The sequence below is a fragment of the Tetrao urogallus genome (genome assembly GCF_951394365.1).
Source record: "Tetrao urogallus genome assembly, chromosome: 19".
In the NCBI taxonomy this organism is placed as follows: domain Eukaryota; kingdom Metazoa; phylum Chordata; class Aves; order Galliformes; family Phasianidae; genus Tetrao; species Tetrao urogallus.
The window spans coordinates 4,910,931-4,931,742 of NC_136832.1; the positions used below are offsets into that span (position 1 = coordinate 4,910,931).

Here is a 20,812-nt window from a genome sequence, read left to right on the forward strand (position 1 = left end):
CCAATATTTTGCTCATCTTCACGTTCTGCCTCTCACTTTTCAAAGCAGTGTGTTGGTTCTCTCTGGTAGTTTTGGGGGAGTTACTGAGGGGCTTCGTTCCGAGGTTCCCAGCTGTGGGAGAGGTGAAGGATGCCTGGCTGCACAGGCACATCCCTGCTGTAGTCATTGCGTTTGGAGATGTTTTGTAAAATCCCTGAGTAGGCAGAATGAGCTTCTGCAGATTTATCTGTGGGCAGTGTTTCACGGAGTAAAATTTCAGGCATAAATCCAAGAACAGAAGTTCAGCAATTGTGAACTTCTCTTAAAACACTCCTTACCTGCAATGGCTACATCTGTGTGGCCCGTGCTGAGCCCAGAGAAGTCTTAGACTGAACTGTGCTGAGGATGACCAGGCTCCAAGTCCCCACATCCCCCTGCAATTTAAAGAGCGAATTATTGAACTGGAGTGGAAAATCCCTCTCAACTTGTGAATCATAGCAAAGAAACTGATTCAGGCTGTGAGGACTGAGGGAAGAGATGGCGACGTTTTTCCATCTGGTCCGAGAACTGCAGTCTTGAATTGAGGGAAAGGAGAACATCTTGAGGCTCTGCCTGGCCCCGTGCTCTCCAACTGCTGGAAACAAAGTCAGCACTTAGGGAGGAAAGGTTATGGCTGGAGCTGGCTGCTGTGACTCATCGGGGATCTCTGTACAATGGTTCCTTGAATGTCTCTGACGTGGGAACAGAAAAGGGAGAAAAGAACAGAATGGGGCTGACACACTGAGAAATGCAGCAGTCCGACAGCCAGACAAGTGTGTTCAGAGAGAGTGCTGATAAATGCTCTGTGCTTGAGTAATGGCCTGGCAGCATCCTGGTGCTCAGGCAGATGCTCTGGTGAGGTGAGGGCAGTTCTCTGGGCTGGTCACGGTGCTGCATGAGATGGCTGGGATGTGATGCGTGGAGCACAAAGCAGGGAGGGCAGGAGGGTTTGTTCCTTTGCCTGGCTGTGTTGCCTGATACAAGGTCTCTTCAAGATCCAGTATCCCATAATGGGCAGAGAAGGATGTATGGAAAATCAAGGGGGAGCACCACGGCTACGATGTATGTGTAGAGACATTCTTGGGCTCTCCATCTTACCAAGAGAGGAGAAAGGACCATCCTTCATCCTGATCATCCCAAAATTAGGATGTGACTGACAGCTGGAGACGAGGCAGTGATGACTCAGGCGCTGTGGTCTCTGTGCTTTTTCTGAGCGGTACCAAAATAATTGTGGTGTAACCTCAGCCATGCAGAGGGGCCTCTTCCCCACAGCTGAGGGAAGCGTCTGCATGGTTAGAGGAGTGCAATCAGGAGGCTAAAGGGATGCACGTACCTCAAACCGAAAGACAGCACCGCCTGCGGGTTCATCTGTCCTAGAAGACCACCACGGTGCTGCACAACAGGAAGCGCTGACACTGTCTCACATGCAGAGCATTAATGCTTCAGGAATGTTGGGTTTACTGCGAGGGAGGATAATATGCTCTTAAAAAAGAAAAATTGCTTGGGAACCATTAATAACCACAAGCATTTGGGATCTCTGCTATGAATTTCTTCTGGAGAGGAGGGGAAATAGCATAAAGAGCCCCCAAGTGCCACGCTAGGTCAGTACCTGGGCACTACTTGGGGCTGGCCAGCATCCTGCATGACCCCAGCACACAGCTGAGAGCAGCTAGGGCAGCCACAACAGGAAAATAATGTTTGATGTTGAGTTGGGGGCCAGCATCTCAAGCCCTCTCAAGGATAGATGTTTGGAGTCTTTCAATGGATGGGGAAGTGTTGCTGGCTGGGGAGGGTGCAGGAACTGAGCTTTGCTGCAGGGCATAGAGTGCTGCAGTCCTTCACTTTCCCCATCAGCAGAGATGTGCTCTGTGCATGTCGTAGAATTGTAGCAAGGCCTTGCTGTTGCACAGCTGGGTTGCAGAGTGCCCAGGCGAGCGCACTTATCATCCAGCCCTGCACACAGCAGCACCATCATCCAGTTTCTGTCTGGGTCGCTGGGTCCGAATGCTGGTGGCAGCAGCCCAGACAGAGGCGTGGCAAGGCTTTGGCAGGCAGCATCATTGCAAAGGCAGATGTTTCTGAGCCCATCCCAAGTCTAGACTGCTCCAGCTGCCATCTTCCACACGAGCGGTTTGTTTTGGAGTGCGGCTCCTTTCACAGGGAAGTGATCCTTGCCAATGAAATCAGCGTTCAGGAGAGAGAGAGGTGAATGGGAACACCGATCAGATATGAAGGGCCTATTTCCAGTCCTCCTTGTAGCAGAAAAGGCTCCTCCAGCTGACAGGCTATGATAAATTAAGAACACACAGTGCGTTTGAATGTCTCCTAATGAATGAGTCATGTTTTCTCTTGAAAGGAAGAAACAGCATGCTTTGTATAATACATGGGAAAAGTTTGAGCTTCACTCATGCCGTTGGATCAGAGTTTTTTGCTAATTTAACCAGAATTATCCTCAAAGGGAAAAAATCTTGTAGGCAAATGACTAAGCATCAGAGAGCTCTATTTGCATAAGATGAAGTTAATTTTGAAAAGTAGTTGAGAGTGTAATTGAGACAGATGTGCAGCACGGGATGCAGAGGTATATCCCATAAACGCACATGTAGGTGTTTCATCAACCTCTAGGAACAGAAAGTGGGTGATGGAGTATGGGATCCCTTTATTTCTCCATGCCCCTTTAGGCTTCCTTGCAGGATGGCTCAAGACTGACTTTCTCATGCACAGACTGCTCCTGCCATGTCTGTGGAAAAGCTGTTTTCATCAAACTGCCATACTGATATTTGGCTGTGTATAATGCTGCCACACAATTTGGAATCCAGCTGTGGACAAAACTTCTCTGCAATAGTTGTACAAACCCAGAATACACATCTGTCTCTCTTCCAGAAATCATGTTAGAGGAGTGGCTTTCTGCCAGCATCTTGGTTTGTGCCAGAATTTCAAGGGTTTGGGTCTTCTCTCCTCCTCTGCACAGTGCTGGCAAGGGTAGAGAGATGCAGAGGGGCTGGTGTATCCTTTGGGATGAGTTCTTCTCATCTTCCATTCTCCTGAGCAGGGAGAATCTAATGCTGGTGCTGTCCCTCAAGTTGTTCAGTCCCTCTGTGCCACCGCTCTCTGGATGTGCAATACTAAATAATGGATTTGTGGCAGAGAGCTGGTGGAAGAAATGCACCTTGACTTCCTCCAGGAGGAAAGCAGGGCAGGTTCTCTGTCTGCAGGGGTAAAAAACATCCCTGTTTACCGTGCTAGCATAGGAAAAAGCTTTTGAGGCATTTTCTGAAGTCACTTTTAAGGTGGCTTTCACCATGTGCATTAGCAATTGAGAGGGAATAACGTTCAGTCTTTCGTCTCCTGTTTGCGTACAGCAGCATGCCCTCCTGTGACGTGCAGCCAGTTATGGGATGTTCAAGGGGCAGAGTGTGGGGGACACAAGTACAGTGGGGAGACCTTAAATCACAGGCATGTCCATCTCTCAGTATGCACTAGAATGTGGCTGAATCATGTCCTGGGCAGCCATCAGCTATTTGCTGCTAGGCTGAGTCCCTGCCCCTGGGGGAGCAATTACAGAAATAGTTTGCAACCTGAGCGATATGAATTCGAAACCATTCAAAAGGAAGAGAATCATTTCCCACACCGCCAGCACCGATTCCTGAACCGATTACAATTCACTTGAAACCTTCCCCAAACAGGTTCAGCCTTGCTCAGGTTCTGAGATCTGAAGGCAGCTCTGCTCCCAGGGGTGTTGCTGCGGGCAGGGGAAGCTGTGGGGAGGGCCATGAATGTGGGAAAGGTGGAAGGATGAGCTGAGCTGATCTCAGCAGCAAGAGGAAGCGGTGAGATTTCGCTTGTCCTCAGGGTCCGATGTATTTCACTTTCAGACAACCTAGCTTAATTTTCCATGTGCAACTTGAAGCTCCAAAAGCTACAGAAAGCATCCTTTTTGCGCCAGCAAGTTTCCCAGCAGCAGCTTAGAATAAATCCTGTAATCATTTGGTGGGATCAGTCATCATCGCTAACGCTACCGTGGGAAACCCAGAAGGGTTAAACTTTCATGTGGCTGCCGTGAGCTGATCACGGAGCTGTTTGGGCTGGTTCACAGCTCTGCTGTTTGGCTCGAGAAGAGAGAGGATCTGCTTTTGCCATGTTACTCCTTGATCTCTGAGTTTGCTTGGTGTGATAACGGAGTGTGTGTGTGTTCTCCACCATCAGTTTGCAGTGAGGAGCAGGACAGAAGCCAGAGACAAGAGGCAAATTGCTGGAGGAGGCTGTCAGCTCTGCTGGTCCCACAGGGCGTCCATGCAAGGAGAGGGCAGAAGTGATATCTTCCTCCAGCTTCCAGGAAGAGGAAACCTTCCTGCCCCTGGGAGCACTTCCCACTGCTCACAATGGATTTCCCCAGGGATGCTCGAGGGTCCGCCCAGGCTCTGCGTGGTTTAACTCTTCCCTGCATCCCTGTGAGCAGGGTGAGGGGGGAGATGCTCCAACGAGTGTAGGGACACTACAGGCATTAGAATCGTAGAATCATTGAGGTTGAAAAAGATCTGTAAGATCATCCAGTCCAGCCGTCCACCTACCACCAACGCTGCCCATACACCACATCCCTCAGTACCACACCTGCCCTTTCCTGAAGCACCTCCATGGGCAGCACCTCCACCTCTCCCCGGGCAGCCTGTGCCACTGCCCCTCTGCTCTTTCTGAGGAGAAATTCCTCATAATACCCAACCTGCAGGCAGGCTCTAGAGGCATGCTGCACTGATGGATGTCTCCTTCTTCTCACGTCTCAGAGCTTTACGTTTGAAGTGGGACAGCATCCATCGTCTGTAAGTAGCTGGGCCGTGCTCCAGCCTTATTCTTCTCTGGCTGCCTCTGCGGATGTGCATTTTTCTCCGTGTGTATTTCAGCGCTGCTCTCTCCAGTTGTCTGACGTGGGCCTCTTGTCTGAAAGCCGGAGCTGGATGACACAGAGCCTTGTGCATGGGGCACGAGGCAGAAGAGGGATGAGTCACTGGGAAGGCACGGTGTACGTCCCATCCAACCCAGCTCGCAAAGAACCATGTGTGGAGCGGGAGCGTGGCCTTGTGTCATGTTTCACAGCAACTACACGTGTTCATCCAGCTACCTCTGTCATCTCCACCATGCTGTGTTTATTTATTTGTGGATGGGCCCTTGCCGTATGCATGCTGACCACCATGTTGTGATGCCTTTTGGCTACTTGGATGGAGCCCTGGGCCTGGTGTGCTGACTGGCAAACAGCTCACAGCAGGGGATGTGGTTGGAACTGGATGATCTTTAAGATCCTTCCCAACCCAAGCTGTTCTGTGATTCTATAGTTCTGCAATACTTATCCCGCAGTCACTTCATCCCTCTTGTTTTCATGAAAGCAAAAAAAAGGTTGAAGGAGAGGCAGTAAATTAAACCAAAGTGGTAGGGATTCCTGAATTACATACTGTTTTTCTGTGTGCCTTTCCCTAACTCCATATCCCCACTCCAGTGCAGGTATTAACTCTCTCCTTTGTTTTTGTCGGCTCCAGTTTATTCTGAACAGTGCACATTTTTGGAGAACGTTTTTACTCATGTGGCCAAGTGCAATTGCAGCTGCTTAGCAGGAAGGTGGAGGAGGTCACCTCCTGTCTGGTACTTGAGAAACGTGGCTCTCAGGCAGTTGCATCTTCTCCTTTACATCTTCTTTTTGGGGTACGGGGGAATGGTTTCTGATGGAGAAAAGGTTAAGGACTTGAATTAATCTGTGGTAAGCTCCATTAAAACTCAGCTGTATCAGTTGCGTTGGGTGCATGTTTTGATAGTTATCTTCCTAACTAAAAGGGCACGAGGATTTTTTTAAAATAAAAGTTTGGATTCTAGAGAGCAATTACTTAAGACTTAGAAAAAAAGAAAAGAAAGAACAACTGTCTGTTGGCACAGCTGTATAATTGTGTTATGCACGGGAGCCTGGGCTGGCACAATGGCAGAATAAAATGACGTGTGTATTGCTAAAATGAGGGTCAGCTGTATCAGCTGTGAGTGTTGCTGATACAAGGACTGGTAGCACCGTGTTGGCCAGCAGCAAGCAGCTTGCAGAGGGCTCAGATCAATTGATCCAGGCTGCAGAGAGTGGAAATCCCCAGGACAGGGAGCAGTGTTGGGTAGGAGCAGTGAACAGTGCAGCAGCAGAAGTGCAGCACTGTGCATCTTCAGTGTGGAGAATTACCAATTCTGTGCTGTGTAGACTCTTACACCTTTAAAGCAGCCATTTCCTAGTTACCTGTACTGCTGATAGAAGTAGCTTCAGAAAGAAATGCTCTGATTCTTTTGATGTCCTATCAACTTAGCAGCATAGAGGGACCGGCCCTGGGCTTTGCTTACTCTCCCCCCAGGCTTTTTCCCACAGGGACAAGGTTTGGATGGATGTCTCTTATCAGAATGAGGTTCAGGCAAGTTTTCTCTGTCTGAAATCTTGGTATATAGTAATGTATAGCGTGCCTTGCTCACTGTGGTGCCAACACGTGGCTGGTGGTGGGTGCTGGCACGTAGCAGGGAACTCTGAAGCTGGAGGCAGTTGTATTACTGCTGTGGTAGAGCACTGGTCTGGGAAATGGAGTGTGAAGCACTGCTGTGCTCACAGGAACGTGGTCCGTGGTGGAAAGATGTGAACACTCTGCAAACAGATGCTTCTGCAGATGTTGTTGTGCACAGCTTGCAGGCTTTTACAGCAACAGCAGAAGTTGAAGGGGAGTTCTGGGCACTTTGTTATAATTTGCCTGTGTTGCCTGGTTTATCCAAATGGGTCTCCTTGAAACACTCAGGAGAATCATCCTGAGTTTATTTTCTAGAGCAATCCGTAACGTTTACTTTTATTTTCCTAGGGTCCACCAGGTCTGCCGGGCTTACCAGGACCACCAGGCAAGAGGGGTTCTCGAGTAAGTGCTTTAAGAACTTCTATTTCTCTCCATCTGTACCTATTGCCACCTGACCTTCTGCTCCAAGGGCTACTGTGTGGTCCTGTGGCTGGGCAGTGATTGCTTTCAGACCTACCAGTGGGGTCTGCCCTTCCTCCTTTCTCTCCTTCCCTGTTAAAGATTCCAGGAAGGCAACTTTTGGTGATCTGCAGCCTCTCCAAACTATGATTTTACAGCAGCAAAGGCTGGGGGAGAATGTTTTAAAATGGCTGTCAGAAGGATGAGCTCTGCCTGCCTCATTTTGTTTCCAGTAGGCAGCATGCCCTACTCCTACAGTTAAGCACTGGCACCATTTTCATGGTTGCAAGGTGCCGTCCCACAAGGTACAGTTATGGAGTCTGGGTCCTGAGCACTGAGCTGATGTGGATTGGGAATCAGCTGATATAGGAGTACGAGGCTGTACTTCTGGAATGCTTGGATCCGTGATCCAGGCAGCATCCTGGCCTGGCAGCAGAGGGAGATTTGCTCAGACCTTTTTGGCTAAAAGTCAATCCTGTGTAAAGTCTTTAAGGAACAGCCATGAGGCTGAGCGAGAAGGCTGTGTGCTCATGGGGACACTTGTTATGGTCCTGGGGGGTAAATGAACTTTCCTTCTGTCATAGTAACAGGACCCCCTGCAGCATAGGATGGATGTCAGTAGACCTGAATACAGATTTGGGCCCCAAGGCATCAGAGAGCTTTAGGCTGCTGTGTTTTATGGACAAGATAATGTGTTCCACATCAGAGATGTTCTTTGGTGAAATACAACTGGCTATGCATCTGCGATGCCTTCTGTGTACCAGTACCTAAGCAGAAACCACATCAGCACATTGCCTGGGCTTTGTCTTTATCAGCAGGTCCCCGTGAAGTCTGCAGGGCTGTTCTTACCCCAGCCCCAACCCCACGCGGCTGTTTGGTGTTACTTCTTGCAGTCCTGTGGTGTGCAAACCAGGCTCCACGTCTGGAGGCCCAGCTGTGTGAATGACCAACTTTTACCTCTACCTCCGAATTCCACTATCTGCCAAAACTGCAGTTTTCCTAGGAGAAAAAAAAAACGTTGTGGAAAACCATGTCACAACTTGGCATTGCTCCCCATCCTATATTTAAGACAATCCCCTGAAAGACAATAAGCAACAGAGGATCTCTGAGTTCAGCCCCTGCCAGAGGTGCTGAGAATCAGCCCAGGGAAGAGTTCCCAGTTAGGAAGTGCTCACACAGCTGAGCCTGGCTTGGCTCAGGCTGCTGCATAGAGGCTGTGCTAATTTTGGGAGGGGGCAAGAGGGTCACTCTGTAAATGTCTGGCCTGGAGCACTGAAGACAGTACTGCTCTGTGCGTGAGTTGTTTTGACTTTGTAGCGTGTTTTTAGTATTTTTTTTTTCTTGTGGTTCTTCAGGGTTTAAGGACTTAACTGCAAGGAAGAGGACCTGCCAGAAACGAAGATAGGCTTAGGGGAATTCTTGCATCTTTTGCTTTTGTTGTGCATGAGTCACATCAAAATAAATGTGCAGCATGCCTGAGGGTATGTTCTACCTCTGCTTCACTTGATCCTCCAGTAAAGCAGACTTGTTCTTGTACCATCCCAAGGGTAATCCATGGGGTGCTCCATAAGGTGTCCCCCAAGCATGGACTGCTGAGGGGAGGTGAGCATTGCATGCAGCTTTGCAGTGCTGGATGCTGGAGGAAAAGAAGGGTTTCTTCTTGTCACCAGTGCAGTTTATGGCTGACATGACTGTCCTTGTTGTAGCTTGCATAATTCCTACGTTATTAATGCTTGAACAATCACTTGGTTTATTTGTTAGCTGCAGCATTTGACTCATGACCTTCTGTAGCTGTGAAGCCCATGAAGTGGCTGTCTTGCTGATGTAGCACAGTATTTCCACTCCTTTGAATTCTGTATTCCCTCTGTTTTATTTCCCTTTCTCCCCCCGTGTTGGTCAGAGTTAAATGAAAGCTCAGATCAGCTTTTGCTTTGAGGGTGAGATTGTGGTCAGAGATGGTTTGTAAGGAAAGCTGACTGCTCCCATGAGTCTGTCTCCTTGTTTCCAGCAGATAAATATCTCTAACCTCGCCTTACAGCCAGAAAGTTGCTCTTCTATGTAAGCAATTGCCCCCGATTTGCAGTAACAAATGCCAGTCTGTAAGGGTTTGAAAAAGGGTGTGGGACACAGTGCTCAAATGCAATGCAGAGTAGAAGCCGGATGGATTCTAAGGTTTTCTAAAAAATGACATTTCCTTGATTTTTAAGTTTACCCCTATTCTAGGAGAGTGAAGTGAATGCTACAGCCAGTCGCTCTGCATCAGATACACATGGAGACAGAATCACAGAATGGCCAGAATATTCGCATGCCCTTCTCTGCAGCCATAAGGAGCACAGGGATTTACCAAATAAAAGTTGGGTGTTTCTCACTGTCGTGTAAGGGATCCCGTGCTTCCTAATATCCAACCTGAACACACCCCCAGGTCTGCTCAAACTCAATATTCCCATTTAACACAGGTGAGCAAACTCAGGTGCTGGGGACACATTTTCCCCAAGGAGTGTGTTTTACCCCTGGCCACCCAACAGGCCGGAGGCAGAGTTTGGAGTGAAGCCACAAAGCCTGACACGCTGCCATTGCTCTTGTTTGACCTGTCAGATGGCTGCAGGAGAAATGCACTCACATGTGCTTCAGGATGCTCTTACCACGCTCCTGTGAACCTTGAAAGATTGCAAGGTCCCGCTGTGACACATCCCTGCGACATTTGGTCTGTGCTTGCAGAAAGTCTCCCTTGCCTTCAAAATGCAGTGCTTCCCCCTGAAAGAAGCAAGGAGTCAGCCAGCTGTTCGGGTTCCCCGTACCCTCATTCCTCGAGGAAGACTTTCCCATTTCTGAAAAGGAGTGCTTAAAGAAACAGTTTGTTTGGTTTCACCTCAAATATTTTGCTCGTTTTTCAGCAAGCCAAAGGTCAGAGAGGGATCTGTAGGTCAGAGAAAAGGGAAAGCCCAAGGCGTAATGAGTCCTGAATGAGCAGCCGTTCCTCTGACTGAAGCTTTCTCACATTTAGCAGGAGTTCTGAGGATATCTCCCCCCTTGTGAATGCTGAGGCAGTGAAGGCAGCTGTGCACAGTTGCACTTTTGTTGATTTGGGGGGGCTGTGAAGCAGTGTGCATAAAAGCACTTCTGTCAGCCGGGCCCCATCTCCAGGCACATCACCCAGAGCTGCACGGCGCAGTGCCGCTCCCAAGTGGCTGCCATTCATGTAGATTACATTCCAGGGAGATGACAAAGCTGTCACCTTTGGGAAGCCCTTATCACTTGGAGAACACATTCAGGGATTGTTCTGGCTGCTCTGTCACTGAGCCTTGGGCTGCTGCTTTCTGGGATAACATTTTCTGTGGCATTTCTGGTGTGAGGTTTGGATCATTTCAGATGCAAGTTAGCTTGTCTCTAGACTCGGTTGGTTCAGCTATTAGAAGGGGGACAAAAAGAATGAGAAGAGAGGCACAATTGCACATAGTAAAATGTGCTATGGGATTTTTTGATTGACTGATCTCAAAGTTGTCCCATCCTGAGTACAGAAGAGAGAAACAAAACTGATGTATTAGAATTACAGAATCATTTGAGCTGGAAGGGACCCTTAAAGGTCGTCTGGTCCACCTCTCTGCAAAGAATAGGGACACCCACAGCTCCATCAGGTGCTCAGAGCTTCGTCCAGCCTGGCTACCTTCAAAGATGACTGTAAATGATGATAAACATTCTTAGGAGAATCATGATTTCTAGATATGAGTGAGAAAATGAACTAAATCCAAGATAACGTGATAAAAATATAGTGATTAACTGTAGAACTATGAAGCAATTAATTCTTGAATTGCTTCTCCATGGAGAGGAAGCACAGACTGGAGATGGATAGTTCTGCTGGGTGCAATAGGAGAAGCGGAATGAAAGTCAAAGTGGGTTTAATAGAACAAGTGTGTGTATCTAGGGCGCATGATGAGTCACTGGGGTCTGCAGATAGATAAGTGGATTCATGTGGGAGCCTCACTTACACGATGCTGTACTGCTAACAGCTCCCAAGGCGGTGCTGTCCCACACCTTCTGTCCCCCAGCCCAACTCAATGTACCACACTGCATCTTCCTCGTCTGCCAAGAATGTGGGTGGAAGCGTAGATTCACGACTAACCGTGTTGGAACACATCGAGATCAGTTATTTTTACCATTTTTAGGACTACTGCCAGGCTACGCCCTTTTCTCTCCGCAGTTACGAGAGCAGTTTAAAATGTCTAGCACAATCCCCAGACATGGTTACAGCAGCCACTGGTGTGCCAGACTGGACTTCCCACTGTCAACTTCATCAGCAGGATGTGGCTGCTTTTCACCAGCATGAGACCACATCGGTCTCTGGGAGCAGGATGGGTTTCTGTTCTTCCTTTGCTCGGATTACACACCACGAGTCTCACTCAATTCAGCGGTAAATCCTCTGTCTTGTATGTCAAGAGCCCGTGTTTTCTCATAATCACATGTTTTAGCACTGGGTAATGGGACCAGATTCTTTCTCTGGTCTTCCCCCCTTTACCAGCCCACTTTTGGTTAAAGCCTTATGACTGCATTGTGCTTTGGTTTAGGTCTGGAAGAGTCTGCACCAAATTTGGCTGGAGGCACAACGAGTCTCCTAACCAGGAGCTCTTGGTGGGCAGCCCAGCTCCCTACGTTCCAGCTTTCCTCCTGGAAACTCTCCCTGTCAGCTAGGAGTCACCAAACCGTGCTGTTCCTTCCAGCCTAACTCTTTTAAGCCTGCCCCAGGCAATGGCAAAGCACAGATTTCAGCTAACTGCACTGACGTGGGCTATGAGCCAAGCTGCCCTGCTCCAAATTTGAATAACAGCTGAATTCCCTCCTCAAATCTAACAGCAGTCAGAATTTATGAACTCTGCTCAGTGCTACCCAGATTATTGCTTATGCATAAGTGCTTTTTAGGAACCCATCTTTTATAGAGACTTTACTGCTCTGGTTTCTGCCACTTGTATTGATTTTCATCCTTATTTAGGACCTGGAAGAATCGAGTTCAAGTGCTTTTGCTACTGCAGGCTTGTACATGAAGCCTCCATCCCACCCAATGAGACCAACAGACAGTGCCTTACTTTAGTGGGAAAATGAATTTATTGGAGACCACTTGGTTATAGCACCTGTATGGGTTTTCAAATTACCATTTGATACTCCTTCAGTTTTGTTGAAAATTCACAGCCAGGCTTAAAGGTACAGGGGAATTTCAGGCTGAAAAGTTGGGAGGGAATTAAGAAAGGGACAATGAAAGTATTTGGGTAAAAGATGTCATTTGGAAAGCTGAGCCTCAGCCTTCTGATGGAACAGCTTGTGGAGAGCAGAGCTGCACAGGTTGTGAAACAGCACGGAGCACTCATCAGCTGTCTGTGCCACAAGATACAATAGCTAGACAAAAAAAGCCATTATTTCCTACTAGAGTGTAGTAAAAACAAAACTGAATAAACATCAGCTTGCTGGTACTCTTCCAAAAGAGGTCAAGAGCTCTGCACTTGGGTGCCAGTTGCATATTTAATGGCAGTGATCATCCTTGGACATCAGACCCTGGAGACCTTGGCCCCACGTCCTCTGAAGTGTCCACTGGGAAGAGCTGAGCTTACTGAGAAAGTGCATGAGTGGCTTTTTGTCCCCCAGCCCATCCTCCTCCTAACTGGAGAGACATTACTGTGCTCCTGACGGTGGTGTGAAGCTCACACACAGTCTTGGCAGAACAGAAGCCCTTGGAATTAAGTCTTCAGGTTGTTTCATCTCTCAGGAACGTGTTCAAGTGGACTTAGAATTATTACTACTTCTGCCTGAAAGGTTAACAGAACTTTCGTGCTATATACAATCCTGGGATAAACTATCCTTGGCCGTTTGTTCCAGATAACTCCTTAAATAGCCGTTGGAAAGTATGTAAAGTGCTTTCAAAATGTGATGTAAAAGGAGATGCTGGTGCATGTGTCTAAGGTAGATGCCCTAACAGTGTCATTGCCTTGTAAGAGCTATGCAGAAACACCGATCTAAATGGTATTTATTTTTAAATTGGGTCTTGCCTCCACTCCGCCTGTTTTACCGTCCTGCCATCCATTCTTTCTCCCTCTAAAGACAAAAATCTCTTTTCCTTGTAGGGGAAAAGAGTTCATCTTAAATAAATAATGCGCCATTTAAAATTTCCCTTTAGTAACTGCTTCCATCCTCTTTCATTTTTACCCAACAAAGCATCCCCACCCCCACCCACTTGCACTGCCCTTTGCTCACCTCCTGCCCTTTCTGGGGCTCCTTGCACAGCTTCCCCTCCCCTGACCCCAAGGTATTTCTGTGCCTGGATGGGGGGATATTTAGTGTCACTGAACCATCTCACGGTCATTGTGGATGTTGCATTGACAGATAAGTGTTGCCTTCCCGAAGGGTGGGCAGGAGCCGGTGCTGATGAATATTACTGACCCCTCTTGACTTCATTTTGTGTTTTTTGTGTTTTTTAGGGTCCTCCGGGTCCCCACGGAAATCCAGGTTCACCTGGACCCCCAGGCCTGAAAGTAAGTGTGCACTGATGGGCACGAGGAGCTTTACCTTTGTGTTTCTGATACTTCCCAGTGGGGCTCTCAGCAGAACAAAATGTAGCTGAAGGCATTTATCCCCTCCCCTCTGCTTGGACACAGTCAAAGCCTTCTCCTGTGCTTACAGGAGACCCCGCTGTGCACCTCGATTCTCAGCTCTCTCTAATTTCAAACGCTTCCTAATTAGGATCCTGCCTGAGCTATGCCTGCGGCAGGGAGCAAGCTGCTGTGCAGGGACGAGGGCAGTGGAACCACTCATCCCACCACATCCTCATTTCTTCACTCTATTTCTCACGGATTTCACAGCATCCATCAGCAGCAGGGGCTTAGCAGCACCCACTTCTCCTCTCGCTTCCTCCTCCCTCACCTCCCCTTCCCTCTGCAGAGCTTCTGGGCAGCTGGAACTCTTCCCCATCAGATCCCATGGCTGCCTCCTACACGTCCTCATCTCTCCCATGAGGTCTCCTCTGGGGCCGAAAAGTCATTGAGATTTGAAGGGCAGTGCTTAGCAGAGGTTTGCACAAGCAAGCTGTAGGTGCAAGCAAGAATCCTTTCTTTTTATGATCTCATCAGTAGGCAGGGATATTATGAGCACTATTGATGCTCTGGGAAAAAGATTGTGGAAACTTGGCCCGCTGCCGTTACGCGATTAAAAATTAGGCACTGGAGACCTGCTGGTGAACAGCAGCTGTTTTAAATTCTGCAGTGTAGCTGTATGGCCTGAAAAGTGAGGCTGTAAAAGTTCTATATCTTCAGTGCTCAGCATTTATTCTCCACTGGTGACTTCCAGATCACACTTGCTGAGTTTTACAAGTCAAATCAAAGTCCTTTTTACCTAACTTCTAGTCGTGCAAATTCAGCCTGATCCAATCTGTGCAGCCAAAATGCTTTTCTGTGCTATGGGTGTTTTTTTTTTTTAACGTTAGCCCAATTTCAGAAATCATCACATGGCCATAAAGCTGTATTCAGCTGGCTTCTTGTTAGAAATAAAACATTTCTATACGTATTTTTCTCCCATCCTGGCTGGCTGCTTAAAAGGCTCTGGTGGATGAATTGCTGTAGCAGTCTGCAGCAGAAATGTGGGGCCACTGGTCTGCACTATGCCACGTAATTTTGCCCTGACACTGTTTGCAGGATTAGGCTGTTCTCCATGATGCTGTGTCACAAGAAGCACTGGGCTTGCAATGGGAGCGGAGAGCTGCAGCTCTGGTGTAACAGAACCAGCTGTAACTCCACTTCTATCAATGAGAGCCTTCTAAGATGTTATTGCAAGACCTTTGCATATGAAGTACGTTTTGTAAGGTTACCAGAGCTTTGATTTCCCTCCTTCCCTTTATTCATTGCTATACCAGTCCCAGAAACTGGAGTTCACGGAAAATCAAGGTATTTCATCCCCTTACATTTTAAATGCCCTTCACCAGGGTCCACAAATCTGCACCTGGGACCTGCTATCCTCCTAGCATGCCCAGCCCATGGCCAAAGCCTGGCCTGTGCCTGTAGGAAGGGCAACCCCAAGCAGAACCACTGCTGGGTGCCTGCAAGTGGGCTCTGTCTGCCCTCAGCATCCCTTAACCACGTGGAAAAAACAAGCAGCTCAAAAAGGAAGCTGAACTTTCCCAGATAGATAGGGCTTGGAAACAATGACTAACAGCAAGTATTGTCACTGAGGAAGTAACCCAGGGGCATAATTTTTATCAGCTGAATTAACAGAGCACTCATGAGGTCAGACAGTGCGTGAGTACAGTGGAGGTGAGGATGCCCAGCAGCATCAGGACTGGGAGGTACCCGCCAGCAGGCTGTGTTTTCCAGAGGCATCACAGCAACTGGGTTTGTACCTCTCATACAGAAGCCTTTGGCCCCAGATGTTAGTGTGTTTTGCTTAGCTGCTCCAGAGGAATCTTCCTCATTACTGCGGTAGGCAAAGTTGAATTTTCCTTTTAGCGGATGGTTTGGCTGTAGTGCCACTGATGCTTGAAATACTATTAGTGGGATTGCGAAGCGGAGGTGTTTAAATTTCACAGCTGTCGGCTTCTCCCAGATATGGATAAAAACAGAAGAAAGCATTTTCCTTTCCAAGGAAATGTGCTCCGTCGGTTGGGATGGGAAGGCTTGTAGGCAGGGGCTGATGGATGAGGTTAGGGTAAATGTCACCGTGTGGCTGCTGCACAGGAGGAGCTGGGCATTCCTCAGCCTCAGCCCTCAACATCAGCCATCTGTCTCGCTGGCCCCGATGCACTCTTGTTATTTAATCTTAGGAAAGTGTGATCCCACTGTGGCTGATCTCCCCACCAGTGTGAGGATCAGAGCAGTGTAAAGCATAGAACACAAGGCACAGACAGCTAACATGATCTGGACCTCACCAGGGAGCGATGTGAGAGACATCTCACCGAGCCCTTGGGAAGGCTGGTGGAGGTGGTGGATGTCTACCTGCAGCATTACAGTAATTTTGCTGAAGCGAGTAGCTGTGATCTCAAGCACCCACAGACAGCTCAGGGTGGGAGACTTGCCTGAAAACAGCTGCATGCAAAGCAAGATTGTCTGCATGACTTCATGTAGTGCTTGGAAACCAGGCAGCCTTCATTCAGAAACTACAGATTCATCTGCCTTGAGCTGGCAGCGCTCCCTACAGTCCATAGCCAAGCCGTCTCACTCCCCAAGCCTTACAGCTTGTGGTGGATGGTGGGAGAGGAGGAGGGGGGGTGCAAGGTGTGTCAGATGCAGTGATGCTGCATGGAGAAGCTGCTCAGCTGGCCGTAGCTAGACCTTCATGTTGCTAATGAGAAACACCAATTAGCAGATAATAATATTCTTCTGTAAGGTTCAAGTCCTTCCAAGCACTTCCCTTGGCAACCAATACTTATCTCTTCCAAAAGAATCTGGCATACTGCAAATCTCGTCCCCTTTTTCCTGCTTCTATCTCTTTTCCCACCTTTCCACCTTTTAAGACTTTAACCTGGGATTTTCCAAGGACTCTCCTGGAATTAGCTGTTGACAAGCTGCTGAAATCCTATCAGAAGATCAGCCTTTGGTTGTACTTTCTCTTGTCACGGCTGTTAAACAGGAAAATAATGCATACTGCCACTTAAGATAAAGTGTGCCTCTTCCTCTGCCAGCCTGAACGCCTCCCAATTGCTCTGGCTGCTGATGGTGTCTAATTAGTGTAACTTTCTCTCCAGTTTCATCTGTTCCCCACAGTTAAAGAAAACAACAGCAGCTAGGAAGTTGTTAAGGATGGTTTATCCACAATAATAGCTTGGTAATTATTTTTGTGATGGTAGTTGTAGGCAAGGAAGAAATCACAGCTGTCTGATCTAATAAGTATCAAAAGTCCTGACATCGCCTTCTTCCAGACATCCTTTTTTAGTCAATTTAATACTGTCAAATACTATTTAAAACTCAGCGCTTTAGCAGCAGTATTAACTTGTCAAAACCAGCCCTGGCAAAACAGAGCTATTCCTGAGGGCTTTAATGCATTTGAGCTATGGGAAGAAGACACAGGTGAAACCAAATGGTGGGCCTAAGTTGGGGGCTTGATGAAAGCAAGACCACATCTATGAGTCGGGTCTGTGGGTGACGTCATTAATTTAAGTTTCTCATTTCAGGGTCAGAAAGGTGATCCTGGGCTGTCGCCTGGAAAAGCTCGCAGAGGACCAAAGGTGAGGTGGCACTGAGGTCACGTTGTGCTTCAAGCCCTGTGCCTGCACGTGGAGGGGGTCCATGCTGCAGCCATGGGCAGCACAGCTGCTCGTGTAGGCTTGGGACTCTGGATTCAGCACTAAAGCGGGTTAGCTGAGTTAAGGGCCATGCGCTCTGCCAATTCTTCCCAATGAGTGACAAGCCCCATTTTTGCAGTTTCACAGCTGAGTGAATTTTACAGAGGCCACAAGGCCTCAGAGAGGTCTAGAATGAATAGAAAGGCAATCAGGGCTTCACAGTATCTACCTCAATTAGTTCTTTCCGTAGTGGCTGCACAATACTTCGTAATTCACATCCAGGACGAGAGGCCTGGTTTTCTTCCTCTCATCATAAGCCTTGCTATAAATGCACCGTTAATAGAAAGCATCAGCCATGAAGAGCTCAGACCCTCTGTTTGAAACCAGATGCCTCAGTGCCCTGTGGGGCTGTGAGCTCAGGGTGACACAAACGTTGAGGTGGCTGAGTCTGAAACGACACGTTTAACTTAACAGCACGAGGTGCCTTTGGAAATGTCTGGGGCTGTATCACAATGGCATCACATGGAAACCATCCACCCGCACAATCTGGAACTGTTTTCTTGCAAGCATGCTCATTGCAAGAAGGGGAGAGATCCAGATTGCTTTTAGCTCATGTTAACAAGGCTTTGTTCCTGTTAGCAGTAATAGAAACAAGGAATTTCCAGCAGGAGTTTGGAGTGATGCCTAATTTTCAAGCTCGATACTCCAAGAGTGTTTTCACTAAGCAGGCACGGCACAATGCTGGAATCTTGGAAGGATTTTTTCACTCTAATCAAAGGAGGCCCAAATGGGCTTGAACTAATGGATCGGATGTTAGCATGCTCACACCAAAGAGCTTCTCACTTCTGTGATGGTTTGGGTACATCAGCTGGAGGTGAGATTTGCAGTACGCCAGATTCTTTTGGAAAAGATAATTATTGGTTGCCAAGGGAAATGCTTGGAAGGACTTTCCAGAAAGTCACTGACATATCTCTCCCCCCAGCAGCCCACAGAGGTGCAGCTCATGTTCTGTAGGTGAAGTAACTCCACCATCAGAGTCATCTGAACTGAGCTGTGGGCTGAGCCAGTGTGGAGCACAGCCACGGGGTTTGGCAGGAGGTACCTGTTGTTCCAGTTGCATTTAAATGCTGCATCTTTCCTGCCTTGGCCATTTAAACACCCAACTAAAGGCAAATGAAGCATGTGACTGAATGAGATCTTTTTTTTTTTTATTTTTTTAAGCATTTTAAGCTGGACTCCAGCAGCAGCTGTCATTGATTAGCTGGGTCTATTATTTATATCAGCCAGTTAATAGAGGTGGCGTTCAAATATACACTTATCCAGGCAGAGTTGCAATTAGAAATGCCAATAGTTGGGTACTGCTGTAGGCAAAATAACTTCAGTAACAGTACATTAAGCACAGGGAAAATGTTGCTGAAAACTAATGCAAGTGTCTTGTTTTGTGCAGGGAGATGTGGGCTTACCTGGTCTGACTGGGTTCCCTGGGCCACCTGGTAGAAAGGTAAGCATTTGTCCTTTACTAGTGAACGAAATCACGATTTCTAATTCAAAATGTCCTCTTGTAACTCTACCACACTGTTGTTTCAACATTAGCATCACCAGCAATATGCCTACACCTAGAAAAGCACTCACAGGGTTGGAACATGACATCCATCCTCGCATTTATGTTGCAGCAGAGCATGTGCATATGTCCAAGTGTACAAACCCACATAGCAGCACTCAGCAATCCATACGCTGAGTGTGAGAGCATAGCTCTTCTATATCAAGGACGCTTGAGTTGACCTTCCAGTTCCAGGCTGTGTTGGTAGGTTGGGTTGGTTTTCTAGAAGCTATGCAGGTTGTTTGATAGTTGGGCTCACCAGATGTGACTGCCCTCCCCAGGGAGCCGATGCTGACATAGCAAAGCTGAATGGTTAAAACTAGCATCTTGGTTCAAGTACTCCATCAGTAAATGGGTACTCCGTTGGTAAATGAACCGTTCAAGTTGTGCTGCTGTTCCATAGCCCAATTAGCTGCATACAAACACCCACTCATGTATGCATTAAGACTCTGGGGAGAGGAAGAAGATGTGTAGAAGGCTGAAAGAAACCTTCCCTCTCCATGCTCACTGTATGCTTTATATTGGGATGAAATTGGAAGAAGTAGAAGCTAGGGTTGTTTTCTTCTCTCTTGTGCTTTGAGTGCTGTGTGGAGCTAGGAGCAGTATGGGGATTAATTAGTGTTCTTTTGCAGTCACAAACTCTAACAAACGCAGTGTAAAGAGTATCATTTTCCTGATATAACAGCTCATAAAGCAAAACCTTGTGGTTGCAATCAGCAAAACAATGTCAGGAGAGCAAGGTCCCATGGTGGGAAAAAGTGGAGACGGAATAGGAGATTGAACCAACATTCCTGAGTCTAGCACATGGCCTTCACATTTGATTTTGGCTCCCCCAGGACAGGGCAGAGGCAGGGATATGCTTCTGTTTCTCTCTGTAACGAGCAAGTTGGATGCTGAATTTTTTCCTTTGGTGCAGCTTAAAAAAGCACCTCCCAGTAGCTCTAGCCTGGCAGTGGTTTTGGTGTAACCTGGCTTTTATTAGCATCCTGCATTAAGAAAAAAATTACAGCTGTTGGAGAAATGTTTGGAAAAAATCTTTTTTTATCTGGATTCCCTGCTGGCATCCTCCCAGTGAAAATATGCTGGTGTTTGGCTGAAAATAGGCAACACAATTTGGCTACCAGCAAGCAGGAACGCCTTGGAAATGGACGGCCCTCCCGCTCACTGCATGGAAGGGCAATTCTGAGGGCTTTGATCTGAAAACTCTCTGTAGAAACTTTCAAAGAGGCAGAAGAAAGAAAACACTTTTCTCACTACATAAAATACACGTCTCAGTAGGATGAGCTGGAGTCACAACCAAGTGGCAGATGGTTTTGGGCAGTGGGACTTGCAGTGTGGAGCCGGCCCTCTGGATGCAAACCTTTTGCTCCTTGTAGGGCTGGAGAGTCTGATCTGCCACGCAGATGCATCTCAGCATCATGCTGCGTTGTTGCCATCGGCCACAAGGGCTGCGCAGAGCCCATGGCTGCAGCAAAGCGCCAGACTGTGTGGGACAGCAGCAGGGAGAGAGTGGGTATGGCTAATGGGGTGGATGATGGGCTGGTGGTTGGGCTTGGTGGTCTTAGAGGTCTTTTCTGGCCATAAGGATTCTGTGATTCTTAGAAGCTTTGCTGAAGTCATCTGGGGACTAAAGGCAGAGCTGGGAGGTGCTCAGTGCTTGCAAACACATCCTGTCATGCAGATCTCATTCCCTGCCCTCTTCACTCCTTATTTCCTATCGGAGTGCAGGACGGCCCTTTATAGCTGGGAGAGCGTGGATTATAAATATCATCACAGATGAGCACATCTTTCACTGGAGTGCAATTTCCTTTCTGAATCACAGTCCTATGTGTCGAACACCCTGTAATCATCAGGAAGTGTTTGGATAAAGGAGCAAACGCTGTTGTTTTCATACCCTCTGCCCTGTCATTTTAGTGCTATTTGAAGAGGATTAACAGGTAAATGCTTTCACATTCCTGCCAACTTTAGCTTATACAA

General features: G+C 47.7%; 1 protein-coding gene across 1 annotated transcript in view; it reads left to right on the forward strand.

Annotated features, from left to right (window-relative positions):
* Positions 1 to 20,812, forward strand: part of COL27A1 (collagen type XXVII alpha 1 chain) — a gene marked incomplete at both ends in the record, with an annotated part of 124,429 nt that overhangs the window by 13,670 nt on the left and 89,947 nt on the right. Inside the window, 4 exons of the mRNA XM_079544868.1 lie at positions 6,876 to 6,929; positions 13,448 to 13,501; positions 17,125 to 17,178; positions 18,683 to 18,736. Coding sequence (XP_079400994.1) covers positions 6,876 to 6,929; positions 13,448 to 13,501; positions 17,125 to 17,178; positions 18,683 to 18,736 — 216 coding nt within the window. The remainder of the gene's footprint in view (positions 1 to 6,875; positions 6,930 to 13,447; positions 13,502 to 17,124; positions 17,179 to 18,682; positions 18,737 to 20,812) is intronic.